We start from the raw sequence: 18,545 nt of genomic DNA, 5'->3' as shown, positions 1-18,545 counted from the left end.
GTCAACACAAGCACCAAATTCAACATTACCTTCCTTCAATTGGGCCAACTGGTGGTGAATCGAGGACGTACAGTACATATTGACGAAACTAAAATGAGCTCTACCATGGAAATTAAGCGTTTTCGGACACATGTCCACATAACACCTTTCCTTTATTTGTGTGTGAGAAATGTTTCGTGAAAGTTTGGCCGTACCTTTTTATAACACCTTGTATAGAGGGTCTATACAAGGGTGATGTGCTTGAGGACAATATTATGGAAATAGAAGAGGATTTAGGTGAAGATGAAATGGGAGATACGATACTGCATAAAAAGTTTGACAGAGCACTGAAAGACCTAAGTTTAAAACAAGGCCCCGGGAGTGGACAACATTCCATTAGAACTACTGATGGCCTTGGAAGAGCCAGTCCTGACAAAACTCTACCATCTGGTGAGCAAGATGTATGAAACAGGCGAAATACCTTCAGACTTCAGAAAGAATATAATAATTCCAATCCCAAAGAAAGCAGGTGTTGACAGATGTGAAAATTACCGAACTTTCAGTTTAATAAGTCACAGCTGCAAAATACTAACGCGAATTCTTTATAGATGAATGGAAAAACTGGTACAGGTCGGCCTCTGAGGAGATCAGTTTGGATTCCGTAGAAATATTGGAACATGTGAGGAATACTGAATCTACGACTTATCTTAGAAGAAAGATTAAGAAAAGGCAAACCTTGTTTCTAGCATTTGTAGACTTAGAGAAAGCTTTTGACAATGTTGACTGGAATACTCTCTTTCAAATTCTAAAGGTGGCAGGGATAAAATACGGGGAGTTGAAGGCTATTTACATTTTGTACAGAAATCAGATGGCAATTAAGAGTCGAGGGGCATGAAAGGTAAGCAGTGGTTGGGAAGGGACTGAGACAGGGTTGTAGCCTCTCCCCGATGTTATTTAATCTGTATATTGAGCGAGCAGTAAAGGAAACAAAAGAAAAATTCGGAGTAAGTATTAAAATCCATGGAGAAGAAATAAAAACTTTCAGGTTCGCCGATGACATTGTAATTCTGTCGGAGACAGCAAAGTACTGGGAAGAGCAGCTGAACAGAGTGGACAGTGTCTTGAAAGGAGGATATAAGATGAACATCAACAAAAGCAAAACTAGGATAATGGAATGTAGTTGGGTGATGCTGAGGGAATTAGATTAGCTAATGAGCCATTTAAAGTTGTAGGTGAGTTTTGCTATTTGGGGGGAAAAATAACTGACGATGGACGAAGTAGATAGGATATAAAATGTAGACTGGCAATGGCAAGGAAAGTGTTTCTGAAGAAGAGAAATGTATGAACATCGAGTATAGATTTAACTGTCAGGAAGTCGTTTCTGAAAGTATTTGTATGGAATGTAGCCATGTATGGAAGTGAAATATGGAGGATAAATAGTTTGGACAAAAAGAGAATAGAAGCTTTCGAAATGTGGTGCTACAGAAGAATGCTGAAGATTAGATGGGTAGATCACATAACTAATGAGGAGGTATTGACTAGAATTGGGGAGAAGAAGAGTTGTGGCACAACTTGACAAGGAGGAGGACCGGTTGGTAGGACATGTTCTGAGGCATCAAGGGATCACAAATTTAGCATTGGAGGGCTGCGTGGAGGGTAAAAATCGTAGAGGGAGACCAAGAGATGAATACACTAGCTGATTCAGAAGGATGTAGGTTGCAGTAGGTACTGGGAGATGAAGAAGCTTGCACAGGATAGAGTATCATGGAGAGCTGCATCAAACCAGTTTCAGGACTGAAGATAACAACAACAACAACAACAGAGCAAACCAAAGACTGCAATTCATTGCCAAAACACTTAGAAGGTGCAACAGGTCTACTAAAGAGACTGCTTACACCACGCTTGTCCACCCTTTTTTCTGGAGTATTGCTGTGTGGTGTGGGATCTGCGTCAGGTGGGACTGGCGGATGACACTGAAAAAGTAAAACAAATGGCAGCTCGTTCTGTATTATCGCGAAATAGGGGACATAGTGTCAGAGACATGGTATGTGAATTGGAGTGGCAATCACGAAAACAAAGGCGGTTTTCGTTGTGACAGGATATTCTCATGAAATTTCAATCACCAGTTTTCTCCTCCGATTGGGAAAACATTCTGTTGGCACCCACTTACATAGGGAGAAATGATCATCACGATAAAATAAGAGAAATCAGGGCTAGCACAGAAAAACTTAAGTGCTCGTTTTTCCTGCACGCCGTTCGACAGTGGAATGGTAGACAGTGAGTTTGAAAGTGCTTCATTGAACCATCTGCGAGGCACTTTATTGTGAATAGCAGAGTAATCGTGTAGATGTAGACGAATAGTTTATCAATGTACCTGCCACACGAAATGCTGTGCAGTGAAGATTAGGGATATGACAGAAGCACCCAGTATCTACACAATGCTTACATGGTGGTCTCTAGAACAATTGATAAATAAAAACCTCAAAATTTATTTATTGCCAAAGCTTTCCAGAAATTCTGTTTCTTATTCTGGTTGGTTTATGGTTGACTGGCATATTGTAAAATTTTAATTCTAAGTTTTATTTCTAGTACTTTGACAAACAGAATGGTATTGTTTGAAATCTTATTTGCATATTGTTCTGATGTGTTTTATCATTATTAGTGTTCAGTTACTTCACTTACATGTGTATGAAAATACAAGTTGTAAATTATTGAGTTATAAAAGTTACAATATTTAGTGATTCAGTTGTCAACTTCTAGAATCTGACACACCATGATACCAGTTACATTTAAAAAAATCGTGTGATCCAATTAATTGTTCAAAAACACTCGAAATTTTCCAGATACCATGCCAAACATAACTATGTACTCAACACAATGCAAAAAAGTGAAAAGGTACAGTCAGAACAAATGAAAACTCTGGAGCCTGCAGACCTTCAGTAGTTAGTAATCTTTCATATTCACCTATGTACATACTGAAGACCTGAAAAGCATTACAGTTCTTTTCTGTGGGAAAGGGTTTAACTGCAGGTATAATAATGAAACCCAGATACTACAGGTGTAGCTCATGCATCAGCTGTTATCACTGCCACTCAGTATGTAGTGTTACCCTTCAGTATTTAATGGGTGATGATGTGACCATTTATGTGTGTGTCCTTCAGTCAACGGTGTTCTGCAATGCCAGGAGACCAGATGTTGGGAAGATGTTAAAATTTTCAACAAGGCTCACTCCAAGTGTACTGGAAAATTTGCAACCATTTCCATTTGTGGAAGGCTTCATATAAGTTGCAGTGCCAAAAACAGTTTTAGATTAAAACCATCTGCTAGTGTGTCATTCACATTCATTCATCAGTATGCAAATTTATTCCATTGATTGATGTCACCTTGATTGTTGTTCATGAACAGTCATTGTCCAGCTGATCAACATCCATTGTAGATAACGAACGAAAATATTGATGCTTGCACTAGTAATTGATTTATTTGGAATCAAACAAAAAAAATTGTTTACCAGGTGAAATAAATTTACTATTTCTAGAGGTGAAAGTGTTGGCGAAACAAGGAGAATGCACTTACAGAGCTAACATAATCGAAAAGGAACATTTAGAAATTATTTTTCTTAAATAAATCTGAAATACTTTGAACTTAAAAATTTTGAATTAAAACATGTAACTGATTCATTTTTTGATACATTTCATAAATTATTGTAGACTATTGCCTTGTAGCACTGTATTTTAAAAAGATTGTAACACGTGAAAGTGAAGTATTTTAGTTCTAATCTAAAAATTTCAGATCAAATCGGCAGTGACTCAGAATAATCATTATTGAATTTCCTTTGGTTATTTTCGTTTTAAACCACTTTTACCTCATCAGTTCCTTACTTCTGGTGGAATATTATAATTTTAAAACAGGAACAGTTACTGAATATGTCAATTCTTATGCACTTTTATGACTTGGTGGCCTATAGTACTGGATTTATGGTCACTCAAATATTGTTTCTTTGTTGTATATCTCAATATTTAACATTACCCTCCTCACTCTTCAGATTTACTCAGACTACTGGTGGGAGTTGCAGCATATCATATGAAGAAACTTGTCACTGTAGACTGGTCCAGGATGAGTTGGTGATAGACATGGAGAAGTCAACACATGGGTTCAGTACCAATGCAGAAGATGTGACTATTGATAAGGAATGCTCAGTTGCCACCCAATATGACTGTAGTACGAGGGAAAAGGAATTACATGTATATAGCTGTAATTTCTGCCAACAGAGCTTTTCTTCAAAATACAGACTAATAATGCATGTGTTTATGCACATTGATGGAACGCAACCACCTTCATATGTTTGTAAGTGGTGTGGTGAGGTATTTCACAGTAATGTTGGCTTGAAAAAGCATATGAGAATGAGTGAGAATTGTCAAGTTTTAACGGCTGACAGTCATGAGAAATATGGACATAGTGATGAGTATCAAACCACTACCTCGTTGGATAGTGAGGCAGCAGTTTCTGTCACAGAACACAATGACCAGTCTTCACGTAAGGAAACTTGGAAAGATTCAAAGAAGCCCTCTAATGACATATGTAACACACATATGACAAATGGTAGAGAGAAAACAAGTAATTATGGAACTTTGTCTATAGCTGTTAATGTCAGTGCCCAGGCTGATCTACTTACTGCTAACAGAACCGACAGATGTGGTATTTGTGGCAAATTGTTTGCTAGGTCAGGTGATCTCGAGAGACATGTTTCGATTCATACTGGGAAAAGACTTCACAAATGTGATATTTGTGAGAAATTGTTTGCCCAGTCACGTTATCTAAAGGCGCACACATTAATTCACACTGGAAAGAAACCTTACATGTGCGAGATTTGTGGGAAATCTTTTACTATGTTAGGTCATCTTAAGAAACATTCATTAATTCACACTGGAAATAAACCTCACAAATGTGAGATTTGTCGGAAATCATTTACTATATTAGGCAATCTTAACAAACACATATCAATTCACACTGGCGAGAAACCTCACAAATGTGAGATGTGTGGGAAAGCTTTTGTGTTTTCAAGCTATCTGAAGGCACATTCATTAATTCACACTGGAAAGAAACTTCACAAATGTGAGATTTGTGGGAAATCTTTTACTATGTTAGGTAATCTCAAGAAACACGTATTAATTCACACTGGAAATAAACCTCACAAATGTGAGATTTGTGGGAAATCTTTTGCTAGGGCTGATCATTGCAAGACACACACGTTATTTCACACTGGAAATAAACGTCACAAATGTGAGATTTGTGGGAAATCTTTTACTATATTAGCCAATCTTAACAAACATATCTTAATTCACACTGGAAAGAAACCTCACAAATGTGAGATTTGTGGGAAATCTTTTGCCGCATCAGGCTATCTCAAGAACCACGTTTTAATTCACACTGGAATGAAACCGCACAATTGTGAGATTTGTGGGAAATCTTTTACTATGTCAAGCCATCTCAAGAAACACGTATTGATTCACACTGGAAAGAAACCCTACATGTGCGAGGTTTGTGGGAAATCTTTTACTATGTTAGGTGATCTCAACAAACATGTATTAATTCACACTCGAAAGAAACCTCACAAATGTGAGATTTGTGGGAAATCTTTTACTCTATTAGGCAATCTTAACAGACATTTATTAATTCACAATGGAGAGAAACCTCACAAATGTGAGATTTGTGGGAAATCTTTTACTATGTTAGGTGATCTCAAGAAACATACATTAATTCATGCTGGAAATAAACCTCACAAATGTGAGATTTGTGGGAAATCTTTTGCTAGGGCAGATCATCGCAAGACCCATACATTATTTCACACTGGAAATAAACCTCATAAATGTGAGATTTGTGGGAAATCTTTTACTATATTAGGCAATCTTAACAAACACGTATTAATTCATACTGGAAAGAAACCTCACAAATGTGAGATTTGTGGGAAATCTTTTACTATGTTAGGTGATCTCAAGAAACACGTATTAATTCACACTGGAAAGAAACCTCACAAATGTGAGATTTGTGAGAAATCTTTTACTATGTTAGGTAATCTCAAGAAACACGTATTAATTCACACTAGAAAGAAACCTCACAAATGTGAGATCTGTGCGGAATCTTTTGCTACATCAGGTGATCTCAAGACACATGCGTTTGAACACACTGGAAGTGGACCTCACAAATGTAGTATCTGTGACAAAAGTTTCACTTACTTGGATACTCTCAAGACACATGCATTACTTCACGTCAGAAAGAAAATGTAAGTATGTGTTAGTTTACGCAAATAGGTTTTCGTGGCTGGTGCCCTCAAGACCTATAAAATAATGTATGTACCAGGGGACAATAAACTGTACTTTCGGTGAAATAACTTTAAAATCTGGTATAATTGTGAAAAAACTTGTAATGATGTGTACTGTAGAGTGCTAACAGATAATGTGACAAAAAATTCATATCTGTAGCTTGAGATGTCAAGAAATGGTATTACCAAATACTCAAGAAACATGAATCAAATGTGTTTTTGTCATTAGCACTGCTGCTTTTTCCTATTATCTTGCGACTAGAAGATTGTGAATTGTGATAAATCCTTGCAATATTCAGTATAAGGCCAAGGAAATGTGATAACTTGCTGCTTAATATTCCAAACAAAGTCATCATGTAGTAATTGTAACTCTGTATTTTAGAAACAGTTACAGTAAAAATATATTCATGGCACTTGCTTCATTGAGGCTAGTAAACTCAATACTGGAGAAAAATGATTATAACAATTATTTTACTCAGCTATGTTTTCTCAAGAGACTTGGTGTGTCATTAATAGTGTGTACATTTGTGTTCTGTTGGTACTAATCCTGCATTAGTAAACATAACAACAAATATAAGAACCTGCCTAATAGCATATTTGGCCATCTTTGGAATACAGTACTTTGACAATTCTACATGATATGGACTTGACACATCATTTACATGTTTCTGGGTGTATGTTGCACCAGTTGTATTCCACACGTTTAGATTAGCTAAATGGTATGGTCAAGACATCAGTGTTAGTTCCCATGCTACTCAGACCATGCACATGTGACATGGACAATTATCCTGCTGAAAGATGCCTTCACTATGGGAGACCACACCAGAAATAAAGGAATCCATGCAGTTGCAATAAATGTCATGTAGTCTGCAACTGTCATGATGCCTTGTGTTGCTAACAGGTGTCCCACAGGAGCCAAAGCCATAGCATAATGGGCCCTCTATTTGGTGACATTCATTTAGATGATAGCATATCTGGATGTGCAACTGACCTGGTGTAACAGGAAATGTTACCCATCCTGACAGTTAACATTTGAATTGACCTTCACTCCAGCCTCAATGATCCCTTGCCCACTGCAGTTGCAAGCGATCATTTTGGTGGATCGGTATGGAAACATACAGTGACCATATGTTCCAGAGCCACACATTCAACAACGTACATTGAACTGTGGGTTCCAAAACGTGTATGGCTGCCCCAGCGTTGTTTTCTGTCATTAGATATGCCACATATTGCCACATATCCAGCTTTACAGAGCAGGCAAGCTTCTGACCTCCATAGTTTGTGAAGAAGTATAGATGTATTGCATCTTTTGATAATGTTATGGACTTACTACCTTTCAGCCACTTTCCTCAGATGTTCACAACAGTAGCATAGATCCATTGTACCAACTTCACCACTTTTGAGGTGCTAGTTCCCAACTGCAATGCCACTTTAACTTGCCCTTTGCTAAAGTCATTTACATCATTAAATTTACATGTTTTCAGCTCATCTTACTGATAGAACAAAAAGTGTAAATCTCTGGTCTGCTTATATATTTGTAATCTGTTTACCGCATCATGTGCATACAACGTGGTGTTCATTCTTCTCATGAACAGTGTTCATGACATTTTTGCCCATCAGTGCACCTTCATGTAAATCGGTCGGATGCGGAAATGTGTAATCTAAGAAATTCATCATGCTTGGTTGCCATTTACACTAGTGCACAATAGCTAAATTTTTTGTGAAATATTTTTGTTTCACAAAGCTCTGTACATAATTCAGAGATAATATAGGTAAGTGTTATCCACCAAACCTCTTAATTACTTGTTCAGCATCTAATATTGCGTAAGTTCTACAAAAAAAAAAGAAACAGGTAAACAAACATTAGGTGTTATGATTTGATTCCAGTTTTTTTTATACACAAGAACAACACTTGGGAGAGCTCAGAATGTGAGCACTAAATATTTCTTGTGATATATTCAAAGATGTTTCCATTGTGGGAATTTTCCTTAATTTGTGGTAAATATACATGAGGTTTTTGGAAAATTGTACTTTTGCTTCAGTTTCAATTTCAGAACGATTGTTTTTAATTTTAATTTCCTACCTATTTGTTATTGTTGAAAGTGGTTTAGTATGTTTCATCATATGTGTAACAATGGGAGATAGTTATAAATAAGTGATTGGCACTGTTGCTACACTTCAGCTGTGACACTTTGTAGTGATATGATTACATTGTATTTCATCTTTCCCATGATATTACACCCACAACTGCTGTATGGGTTATTCATAATAGACAACATCCACATACATTTGTATTAAATATTATTTTCCAATAAAAGGAAAGAAAAACCGGGTTTCTGGACAATAACCTTATATTCCAATGAATCTGAGAATGTACTACAAAGTGTGGCGACTATACATATTATGAATCTCTAAGAAACAGTAAAATTTGTAGTAACATGTTAAAAAAAGGTACACAATATGGCCGGAATATCTATAGGCGTCAGCTAAGGATGGGTCATATGGTGTTTCTCTGGTACACGAGATGTAAGCAGAAAATAAACATATTCAGTGGTTGTGTGGAAAACCACCCAAAGAACTGAGTCTACGTAAGCACTGTACATACCGATAAATTAAAGAGTGTAACTGCACCTATTAAAATAATAACCTAAGCTAATCACTACAGAATAAACTGTTGTATAAGAATTGTCAAGGACAAGTCAGTTGTAGGTTGTGGATCCAGGAGTAAGGGTAATCAAGCATATTGTTTAAAAAAAAACAATGAGTATTTTAAAACAACTAACTGGTATTTACATCAGAACTTTACTTCTAAGGCCACTAACAGACTGAGGGGCATAGTTCTGGAGAATGGGATAGAAGCACACCTCTGATCAGACTGAAAGCTGGTTGCCAATAGTGAGCCAAATTTATCCCGGCTATGGCCCCATGTGGCCATTAACAGCGGTATCATTGGTTGCTGGATGGTTTTCTAGGTTTTCCTCCCTAAGGATGCTTCTCGGAAGTGTCTCTCCATCAGTATCCTCACTGTCAGAATTGTATGAATGTGAACAAGGCATATACAGCGGTAACTGATACAGAACTAGACCCTGACAAGCCACAGCTCTGAAGTGAAACATATTTCATAAAGTGTTCCCCACTCGGTCTATCAATCTACCACACACACTTCACTCCCCCTCCATAGCAGCAGGCTAATTTTTTCAAAATTACAAAAGTAGTAGTTTGATGTTTGAAAATGCTCCTTTGGACCGGTGGCTCTTGCTAAAGGATGCAACGTTCTAATAGGGGAAACAAATAATTTCCAAAATGCAGTAAAAGAAGTGGACATGAATAGAAAACTAAAAGTATTTAAGAAGTGACAAATAATAGTACAATAATTTAGTGTTCGAATTGGCCAATTTTGGCTATTGTAGAAATAATTTTGGCTATTGTAGAAATATACGCAGCCAACTGAAATGATGCACTGATACAGTGGTGTGGTGGTGCCGAGGCAACAGGTGTGCTGACCATGTACTGAGCCAGCAGGGACAGCATGAGGGTTGCCAAGATACATCAGATGGGCAGTGGCTAAGCTGGTGCAATGGTGATGCCAGTGGACAGTGATGGAGTATTGTGGTTCAGAATGACAGCATTGGGGCCAGCAAATGTTGTTACCAGTATAGATCCATAATAAACTAATCTCATTAAGACAACTGTAACACTTTCATTGTTTTATGAAATCTTATTTCATGTACTTTGGTTGACAGCCCTGTAGACAGACATATGTGCATGTATGAAGCTCTCACTAAGTTAAGCGATTAATATTGAAATAAGAGCTAATTTAGTTAATATTACATTTTAGACTAGTGCATTTACTTCTTATCTAATCTATGTATTGAAGGTTTTGCTTTTCTAAACGTAATTACATCGAAAAGGAAATATTTTGTAAAGCCCGGCAGTTGCGTTGTTGTTTACATATTTTGGCGTAAATTTCGTATGAGTGTAGATATTTGTTTTTGTCTAGACTTAGCTCTTCAAAGTTAAATTAATTCGTGTCTCTCATCCAGAATTTGTGTGGTTGATTAAAAGTTTCTGAGCCAAGTTTATAAGTTTGTTTATATTAGTGTTTAGTTACATACTAGGACAAGTTAAAACCTATTGTGCTGATGAAGTTATTTTCTACTTTTGTGTCACGTTTTACTATCAACCATGTGTGACAAGTGTGGTGGTTGCCGTAGAAATTTGAAAGAGGGAGTGTTCTGTATAGACTGTAGGTTGTGGTTTCATTGGGGAGAGTGTAGCGGAGAGGAAACAAGGATAGATAATGAGGCTCTTCCATAGCAGTGTAGGTTACATAGAAAGGATAGAAAAATCGCGGAACTGGCGGCAAAGATTTGTGCCCCTAAGGCTGAATTAGAAATCGCGAATTTGGAATTATGTAAGCTAAGGGAGGAGAAGGACTCTGGGCGTTGGTAAAAGGTAGCCAGCAAAGGGCAGAAAAGGGAAACAGTTGATAAAACTTATAAAATTCAGTTAGGAAATCAGTTTGGCTTGCTATCTGAAGTAGTGGAGGAAGGGCCTCATCCAGATTTAGTTGAATGTAGGTTGAAGCAGAATATTAGCTTAAAGAAAAAAGACAGGTCGGGATCAAACCAGAATAGGAAAAGAAAAATTCTGCTTATAGGTAGCAGTCATGGGAGGGGTGTGGGCCAACAGCTACAGAAGAAATTAGGGACAGAGTACCAGGTCACAAGTTTTGTGAAACCAAGTGCTAGCCTTAGCCAGGTGACAGAAAACGTATGTCAGCTATGCAAGGACTTTGAGAAGGAAAATCAGGTAATTATAGTTGGGGGAGCAGTAAGCAACCTGGCTATGAATCCAGGGTATAGTATTGGGAGTGACCTGGATAAAATAGGAGCAGAAACTGGGCACACGAATGTTGGGTTTTTGTAGGTATTTCAGCACTATGATCAGCCCTGAGTATCGCGTGTTAACACTGAACTGAACAGGATGCTCCAGACACCGGCAAAGTCGCACATGAGTGTTGGTCCAGTTGATGCTATTGGTAGGTGGGACTACACTACACATGGCCTGCACCTTATTAGGAAGGGGGAAGATAAATTAGCTTCTCTATTAGCAGATACTGTAAGGGGGGGCCACAGTCACACAAGGGGTGATCCCTGTGGTTATTGCGACCAAGGCAGACAGGTTTTTTTTTAGATTAAAGTCAATTTCCAGACAGACAACAACCAAGGAAAATAGAAGAAAAGAAACTTCATGCACAGCAAACAAGGATAAACCTAAGGATGATATCAACTTCACCAAAATATCAAAGGAATAAAAAAAGTAGGTGAGCTGATAATGTATTTAGATGATCTCGAAAATAAGAATGAGATTGATATACTTTGTCTGTCTGAGCACCATGTAACTGTGGGGATGGAAAGTGTCAGTATAAATGGGTATCATTTAGCATCTTCCACTTGTACTTCTAGTATGGATCAAGAAGGAGTTGCCATTTTCATAAAACAAGGGTATAAATACAGAACTGTTGAAGTGAGCAAATTTTGTGTTGATCACCACTTTGAGGTTTGTACATGTTAACTTCAGCTAGATAATGTTGATATTAGCAACAGTGTACAGGTTTCCACTAGGAGATTGGGAGCTATTCATAAAAAAGTTTGACTCCCTATTATGCTGTCTGTCAGACAAAAAGAATAAGTTATCAATCTGGGGTGATTTCAGTGTTAATTTTTCTAAGCAATTCTGATAGGAAAAGTGAACTAGAAGTGTTGTTAACAACATATAACTTAGAATCAGTAACCAGTATCCCTACACGTATAGCTCAAGACAGTAGTACTCTAATAGATAATGTATTTGTACAGAAAGAGGATGCAGAACAAACACATGCCTTCCCTGTGGTAAATGGATTATCTGACCATGATGCACAACTGATTAACTTACAAAACATAACAGGGTGTACACTTCAGAAACCATTAAGTAAAAGTGTGAGGGTGCTCAACCCGGTATCTATAGATCACTTCAGAGAAAGTTTAGGAAATGTAAACTGGGAAGATATATATAATGATCCAAATGCTAATGATAAATGCAGCATATTTCCTAATAAATTTATATCCCTTTTTGAACATCGTTTTCCAAAGAAAATTACTAAATGTAGCACCACAATATTTTTAAAGAAACCTTGGATTATTGTAGGTATTAATGTGTCTTCAGAAAGAAAAAGAAAACTGTATGAGACAGCAAGAAGTAGTTTTACACTATAAAAATTATTGTAACACACTGAGAATAGTTGTAAGGACATCAAGAAATATATAAGTTAGAGAACAAGTTAACAACTCCAGCAATAAAATCAAATCAATATGGAATGTTGTTAGAAGGGAGACAGGAAAACTAACCAGTGGGGTAGGTAGTATTACTGATAAAGAGAATGAGACCATATTAACCAACATTACACAGGTAGCCAATGTATTTAACAATCACTTCTTAAGCATAGGAGAAAAAATTGGTGAGAATAGTTCAAAAGAAAAAGCCAGGCAGCACATGGAAAAGTCAGTTTTGAAAAATTTTAGTCAGATTAGGTTTCATCTAACAAACTCTTGTGAAATAAGGAAAATTATTAAATCATTGAAAAATAAATGTTCTTTAAGAGTAGACGACATCAAAACAATTTGGAGCAATTACAGCTGATATTTTGAGTCATATGTAATGCATCACTGACTCAGGGAATTTTTCCAGGCAGGTTAAAATATATCCATTGTCAGGCCTCTCTACAAAAGGGGGAAACCACAGATGCCAATAATTACTGGCCAGTATCCTAGCTTACAGCATTTTCAAAAATGTTTGAGAAAGTAATGTACTCAAGAGTGGTTAGCTATCTCAACAGTAATGGGATACTTAGTAAATCACAGTTTGGATTTCAGAAATGCTGTTCCACTGAGACAGCAATATGCAATTTCACTGTCTACATAATAGAGTGTTTAAATAGTAAAATGTCACCAGTAGGAATATTCTGTGACTTATCCAAAGCATTTGATTGTGTGAACCATGACATTATGTTAGAGAAATTACAATTCTATGGTATAAATGGAAAAGCATATGAGTGGTTAAGTCATATCTACAGAACAGGAAGCAAAAAGTCTCGTATGCTTCTAGTGATTGGAAGGAGTTTGCCACTTCATCTAACTGGAATGAAATTACATTAGGTGTTCCACAAGGTTTGATCATGGGTCTCCTCCTGTTCTTGATATATGTGAATGACCTCCCTTCTTATGTGAAACAAGATGTTGAACTGACACTGTTTGCTGGTGATACAAGCATAATTATTAATCCAGTAAAGGAAAGTCCAATAAAAAATGATACAAATAAGGTCTTTTGAAAAGTTATTAATTGGTATTCTGTGAATGGGTTTCCTCTGAACTTCGAAAATACACAGTACCTCCAATTTTCTGCTGCAAAAAGTTTAATTCCTTCAATAAACATAACACATCAAAAGAAGTCTGTAGCCAGTGTAGAGCATACTACGTTTTTGGGTGTACATATAGATGATAATCTTAATTGGAAAATTCGTGTTTGGATTTCCTAAAGCGACTAGGTTCAGCAACTTTTGCAATCAGAATAATTGCCAATTTTGAGGATGTAGAAATTAGTAAGCTAACATACTTTGCATACTTCCACTCTCTGATGTCATACAGAATAATATTCTGGGGCAACTCAACACTTAGGCAAAAGGTATTCATTGGTCAAAAGAAAGTATTTAAAATAATGTGTGGGGTTCATAGTCGCACATCTTGTAGGCATCTGTTTAAAAGGTTAAGAATTCTTACAACTGCTTCACAGTACATTTACTCAGTAATGAAATTTTTTCTCAACAACATGGACCAGTTTAAAATCAACGACATTCATGATTACAATACCAGAAAAAAGAAAGACCTACACTATCCTTTACTTAACCTGTTTTTGGCACAGAAAGGGGTAAAATATGCTGCTATAAAACTTTTCGATAAATTACCAGATGAAATAAAATGTCTGACAGTCGGCAGTAATAGTTTCAAAAACAAATTGAAATCATAACTCCTTGACAACTCCTTCTATACCATAGATGAATTCTTAAATATGAGTAAATAAATCTGGAGATATAATATATGCATTTTGTGCCATTTGAGGGAATGGGGTAGATAATAGAAATATTTAGGTAATGTAAACACTATAATGTAAACAAAAAAAGCAACTTGTTTCCTGTGCGCATTTCTTGTGCATTTGACATGTTCCACATCATAATGGTTTTTCCGTGCTATTGATCAATGGAACACATAACTAACTCAATAACCAACTAACTTAATTGATATTGGTTATTAAATCCTATATCATTGGTTTGGTCCTTAACTGAGTGGAATTTAATGCTCGCCCATATTGCAAAATACGCTAAATAACAAAATTATACAATGGAAACAATCTAATACATGTTAGCATCCCATCTCCTAATGCTTAGTCATAAACGAGAGTCGTGACTGAATTGCGCCAGGATCCAAAATCCACTTAAGTATAAAATTACCCAACAGCTGCTGCTTGTGCACCACTGGTTTGGTGATCTGAATAGTTCACAGTATCCTGGATTACATATTATCCATATAACCATTCTGAGGACAACTACAGTGACTGGAAGAGAGATGACACTGGGTTAACCACTCTATGTAGGAATTCCAGCTTACTCCACTCAGTGATGTGTGCAATGCCGTGGTCAATGGTAACTTGCAATTTTCCCAAGCTAGTATTCATCAATGGTTTGCAGAAGATGAGTCTTTGATTTTTTTTGATAGTGTAGGCAGGCTGTCGATTGGGTGCAAGCACAAAAGGTGTTTCAGGAAAATTAGAAGAAAAATTTAAATGCTATTCTGTGTGTAAGTTAAATGAGCAAATAACCTAATGGTGGGTGTGATACATCATAATAAGAACATTGAATAAAAGTCTACCGTTAGAGAAACTCGAGAAGTCTGGAGTGTAAACGCATGGTCACAGCAGAGAACTGCTATTATAGTTGACTGTGCTACCAAATACAGTAATCTGTTCCCAGTGGGCATAAATAAAGATTTGTGCATTGCAACAACAATGTGAGAGCAAGAGAATTCTGTAGTTTTCCCTAAAAACAATGCAATTTCACAATGCAGTAATGTAGAGTAATAAGGTATGAGGCTTGTAATAATTAGTGTGAATGCACAGTTGAAACTCGAACTACATGGCAGTGTGATGGACAACCCTTGGTAACAATCAGGATGCCCGTTTGCCAAACATTGCGTTCATAGGCAGCCACACAGGCGACGGAGAAAGAGAAGGTGATAACACTCAAATTTGCGACTGGTGCAAGTTGTGGGCAGGGATATCTGCACATTTAAAACATATGTAGATCATAACAGTTGTACAATAGCAGCAGTGCAATAATACAGCAAGGTTGATTCCTAGATGGAGTAGATCATTTGCATGTGTACTGATGTATGAAATGAATTATTAGTTATGGTTTGCTGGAAGGTTTCAGCTGGCACTAAGTTAGGGCTGAGGCTCTGTTGCAGTCTTGACTGAATGGTAGTGTGCACACTGTTAACATGCAAGTGTTGCGTGGGTGTTATACAACAAGATCTGTAAAGCTTTGGTCCCTTCCAAAGTAGTAGTCAGTTTGCACAGTTCCCTGTGTGCAGTTATTACGTCACGCTGGATCGCGTTTTTAAGTTCTTCGTATTTCAGTATTAGCACAGCGGCTATATTATGGATTTGTCAGTTGGTAACCAAAAGTTGTCTTCAATGTGATTGAGCTGCACATGCTAGGATACTAGGACTTCATGATACTGTGTAACAAAGAACGAAGCTCGCTGGGGAGCTTTATCACAGCGGTCATCATCAGTCTGATCAGGGGTACCAAATTTGTTTTCAGCACAGCTGCACTTCTATTAAACCAAACTTGCATAGCAATGCGGAGTGGTACTGTGACTGTTTGTTCACAGGATGAACAATGTTTGTAATGCAGTGAAGGAGAATTAAATCTGTGAAAAGACAGAGATGGTAGTACACATTTTCTGGTCATTTCTGCTTGCATGCTGCAAGAGATAGCACTCGTGTAGAGGCAATAACAACAGGGTACCAAGGTTCGACGGCATCGCAATCAAGATGATTGATCGGTAGTATTTATAGAGTGTTCACAGGTGCTAGTTGTTTTGAAACTTTGCAAAAGTTTAAAAGATCATTATTCTTTTGAAAAAATACTGATGAAGTATGTTGAGCAGGGCTGAATTTTGAGGGGACTGAATTCACAGCCAGTTGTTTTTGGCATGCTTTTAGAAAGAACAGAAGACTTTATAGCCTGGCATATTGCAGAATTTGGTCAACAGTTGGCTAATGTGTATGATTTACTGTAGTGTGCTAATTCTATACTTTGTTGAAAAATAAATGTGAGTTTCTATCACCAGTTTTCTGAAAATTAATGAGAATGAAACCACATTTTCGAAGCGTCCATTATGTAAACTGGCATGAATATGGAAATGTTAGATTTAGGACAAGGATGTCAAAATGGGAGCTAGTAGACATACCCAATAGTGATAACTTCCTTGGTGAGCTATGAGAAAGAATAGAGGGCTTAGCTGTTAGGAAAATGGCCAAACCAGCTTCAGTTATCTGCAACGAAATTAAAATTGAGAGTATTGGTTACATTTATATTTGTAATGCATTAAAATATAATGTGTGGTGCAATGAGAGTGGGAGGTGAACTAGGAAGGGAATCATGATTAACTGTCCAAACTCATGATGGATCGGACTGTAGTCTTGTGACTGTTGAGGGACCTAACTGGTTCATGCCAGTCCTAATTAAATTAGGTGATAAAAACAGATCGCAGAACATGACAATATGAACTGGAAAACACAACTACATTAACAGGAAAAGAGGTGGCATCATGCACTACAGTTACTGCAACTTAATCATAAAGGGAAGCTAAAGGAATGGCAGGAGCTCGTTTCTAGATGAATCAGACGTTTTTTGTCAGCTCATCAGGCTATCAAGGTGTAATGAACTTACAAGTGGTAGGAATCGAAAAGAGTGTGCTGCTTCCATACAAGATTTGTGTCATGAAGCCATAGAATTTTATTCTGCTGCTATAAAAGTATGTCAAAGCTAAATATGGTAATGGAATGTGAAATGAGCAGAAACACCTGTAGATACGTGAGTTAAGTAAATGAGTTAAAGGAGTCGAAGTATTTAAAGTTTTTCTCAGTGATGCAGTGCTGACAAGTAGTACATTAACTTTGTAAGTGTGTAAGGCGCTGGGGTGTATCCAATTTTATAGTTACCTATAGTGTACTACATGTGAATGTATAATGTGGTACGTATCAGTGGATATGAAAGTGTCGCAAAAGAAACCTGTATCAGTAATGTATGCATATCCACTGCTCTCTTGGTTAGTGAGAGATAGGGAAGCACAGAAAATTTGAACAGATTGCATGAAGCATTCTAAATCTTCCCATAAACGGAATGGTGGGCATCAGATGCGTTTGCATTCACGTCATCAAAATAGCAGAGCCTAACTGGCAGGTAAAACACATCACTAGAGGGTCAGATGCACAAAATTGTGGCTTAGTGAGTATTTAATTAATGATTGTAACTGATAACATTGGTGGCGGCCACATTGGAAAAAGACTTCATTATTCATATTTCTTCTTGAAGGAGTGAGCAAGGCCGAAATTGGTGTGGTGCCAGGTGCATCAGCCAGGAACTGCTTGATAAATGTGATTTTGTACTGATTAATGTCACATTTTATTCAATGGAGGGTGTAGATAAAATCTGAGGTCCGCTTTTGCACAATGGCGACGAGTAATGTAGAACAGCTGGCCGCTGTGACCGAGCGGTTCTAGGCGCTTCAGTATGGAACCGCGTGACTGCTATGGTCGCAGGTTCGAGTCTTGCCTCGGGCATGGCTGTGTGTGATGTCCTTAGGTTAGTTAGGTTTAAGTAGTTCTAAGTTCTAGGGGACTGATGACCTCAGATGCTCCCATAGTGCTCAGAGCCGTTTGAAACATTTTGAATGGCATGCCTGTTTTTAGAGTAACTGTCACAGTGACAAGAGCAGTTAGTCCATCACTGTGTAATTACAACAATCAATGCATTTACCCTTCTTTGCAGAACCGTATGTAATTCTTATTCGTCCATATGACAGTGAAGATGCTACTGTTGTTTGAAAATTGTTTGTCTCTTAACTTCATATAGAATGAGGCATAA

At 37.3% G+C, this 18,545-nt stretch overlaps 1 protein-coding gene across 7 annotated transcripts in view; it reads left to right on the top strand.

Annotated features, from left to right (window-relative positions):
- LOC126213285 (zinc finger protein 665-like) overlaps nucleotides 1-10,035 on the top strand; it is a 115,413-nt gene extending 105,378 nt beyond the window's left edge. For 5 of the 7 annotated variants that reach the window (XM_049940946.1, XM_049940948.1, XM_049940947.1 and 2 more), the window contains one exon: nucleotides 4,022-6,644. In XM_049940946.1, the coding sequence (XP_049796903.1) occupies nucleotides 4,022-6,263 (2,242 nt within the window). In that variant the 3' untranslated portion in view covers nucleotides 6,264-6,644. Of the gene's footprint in view, nucleotides 1-4,021; nucleotides 6,645-9,729 lie in introns of those variants that run through there. The other 2 variants (XM_049940952.1, XM_049940951.1) reach the window with 2 other exon arrangements.
- Nucleotides 10,036-18,545: the final 8,510 nt, after the last annotated feature.

This window comes from Schistocerca nitens, chromosome 11 (genome assembly GCF_023898315.1).
Source record: "Schistocerca nitens isolate TAMUIC-IGC-003100 chromosome 11, iqSchNite1.1, whole genome shotgun sequence".
NCBI lineage: Eukaryota > Metazoa > Arthropoda > Insecta > Orthoptera > Acrididae > Schistocerca > Schistocerca nitens.
This window is presented reverse-complemented; position numbering and strand designations above follow the sequence as displayed.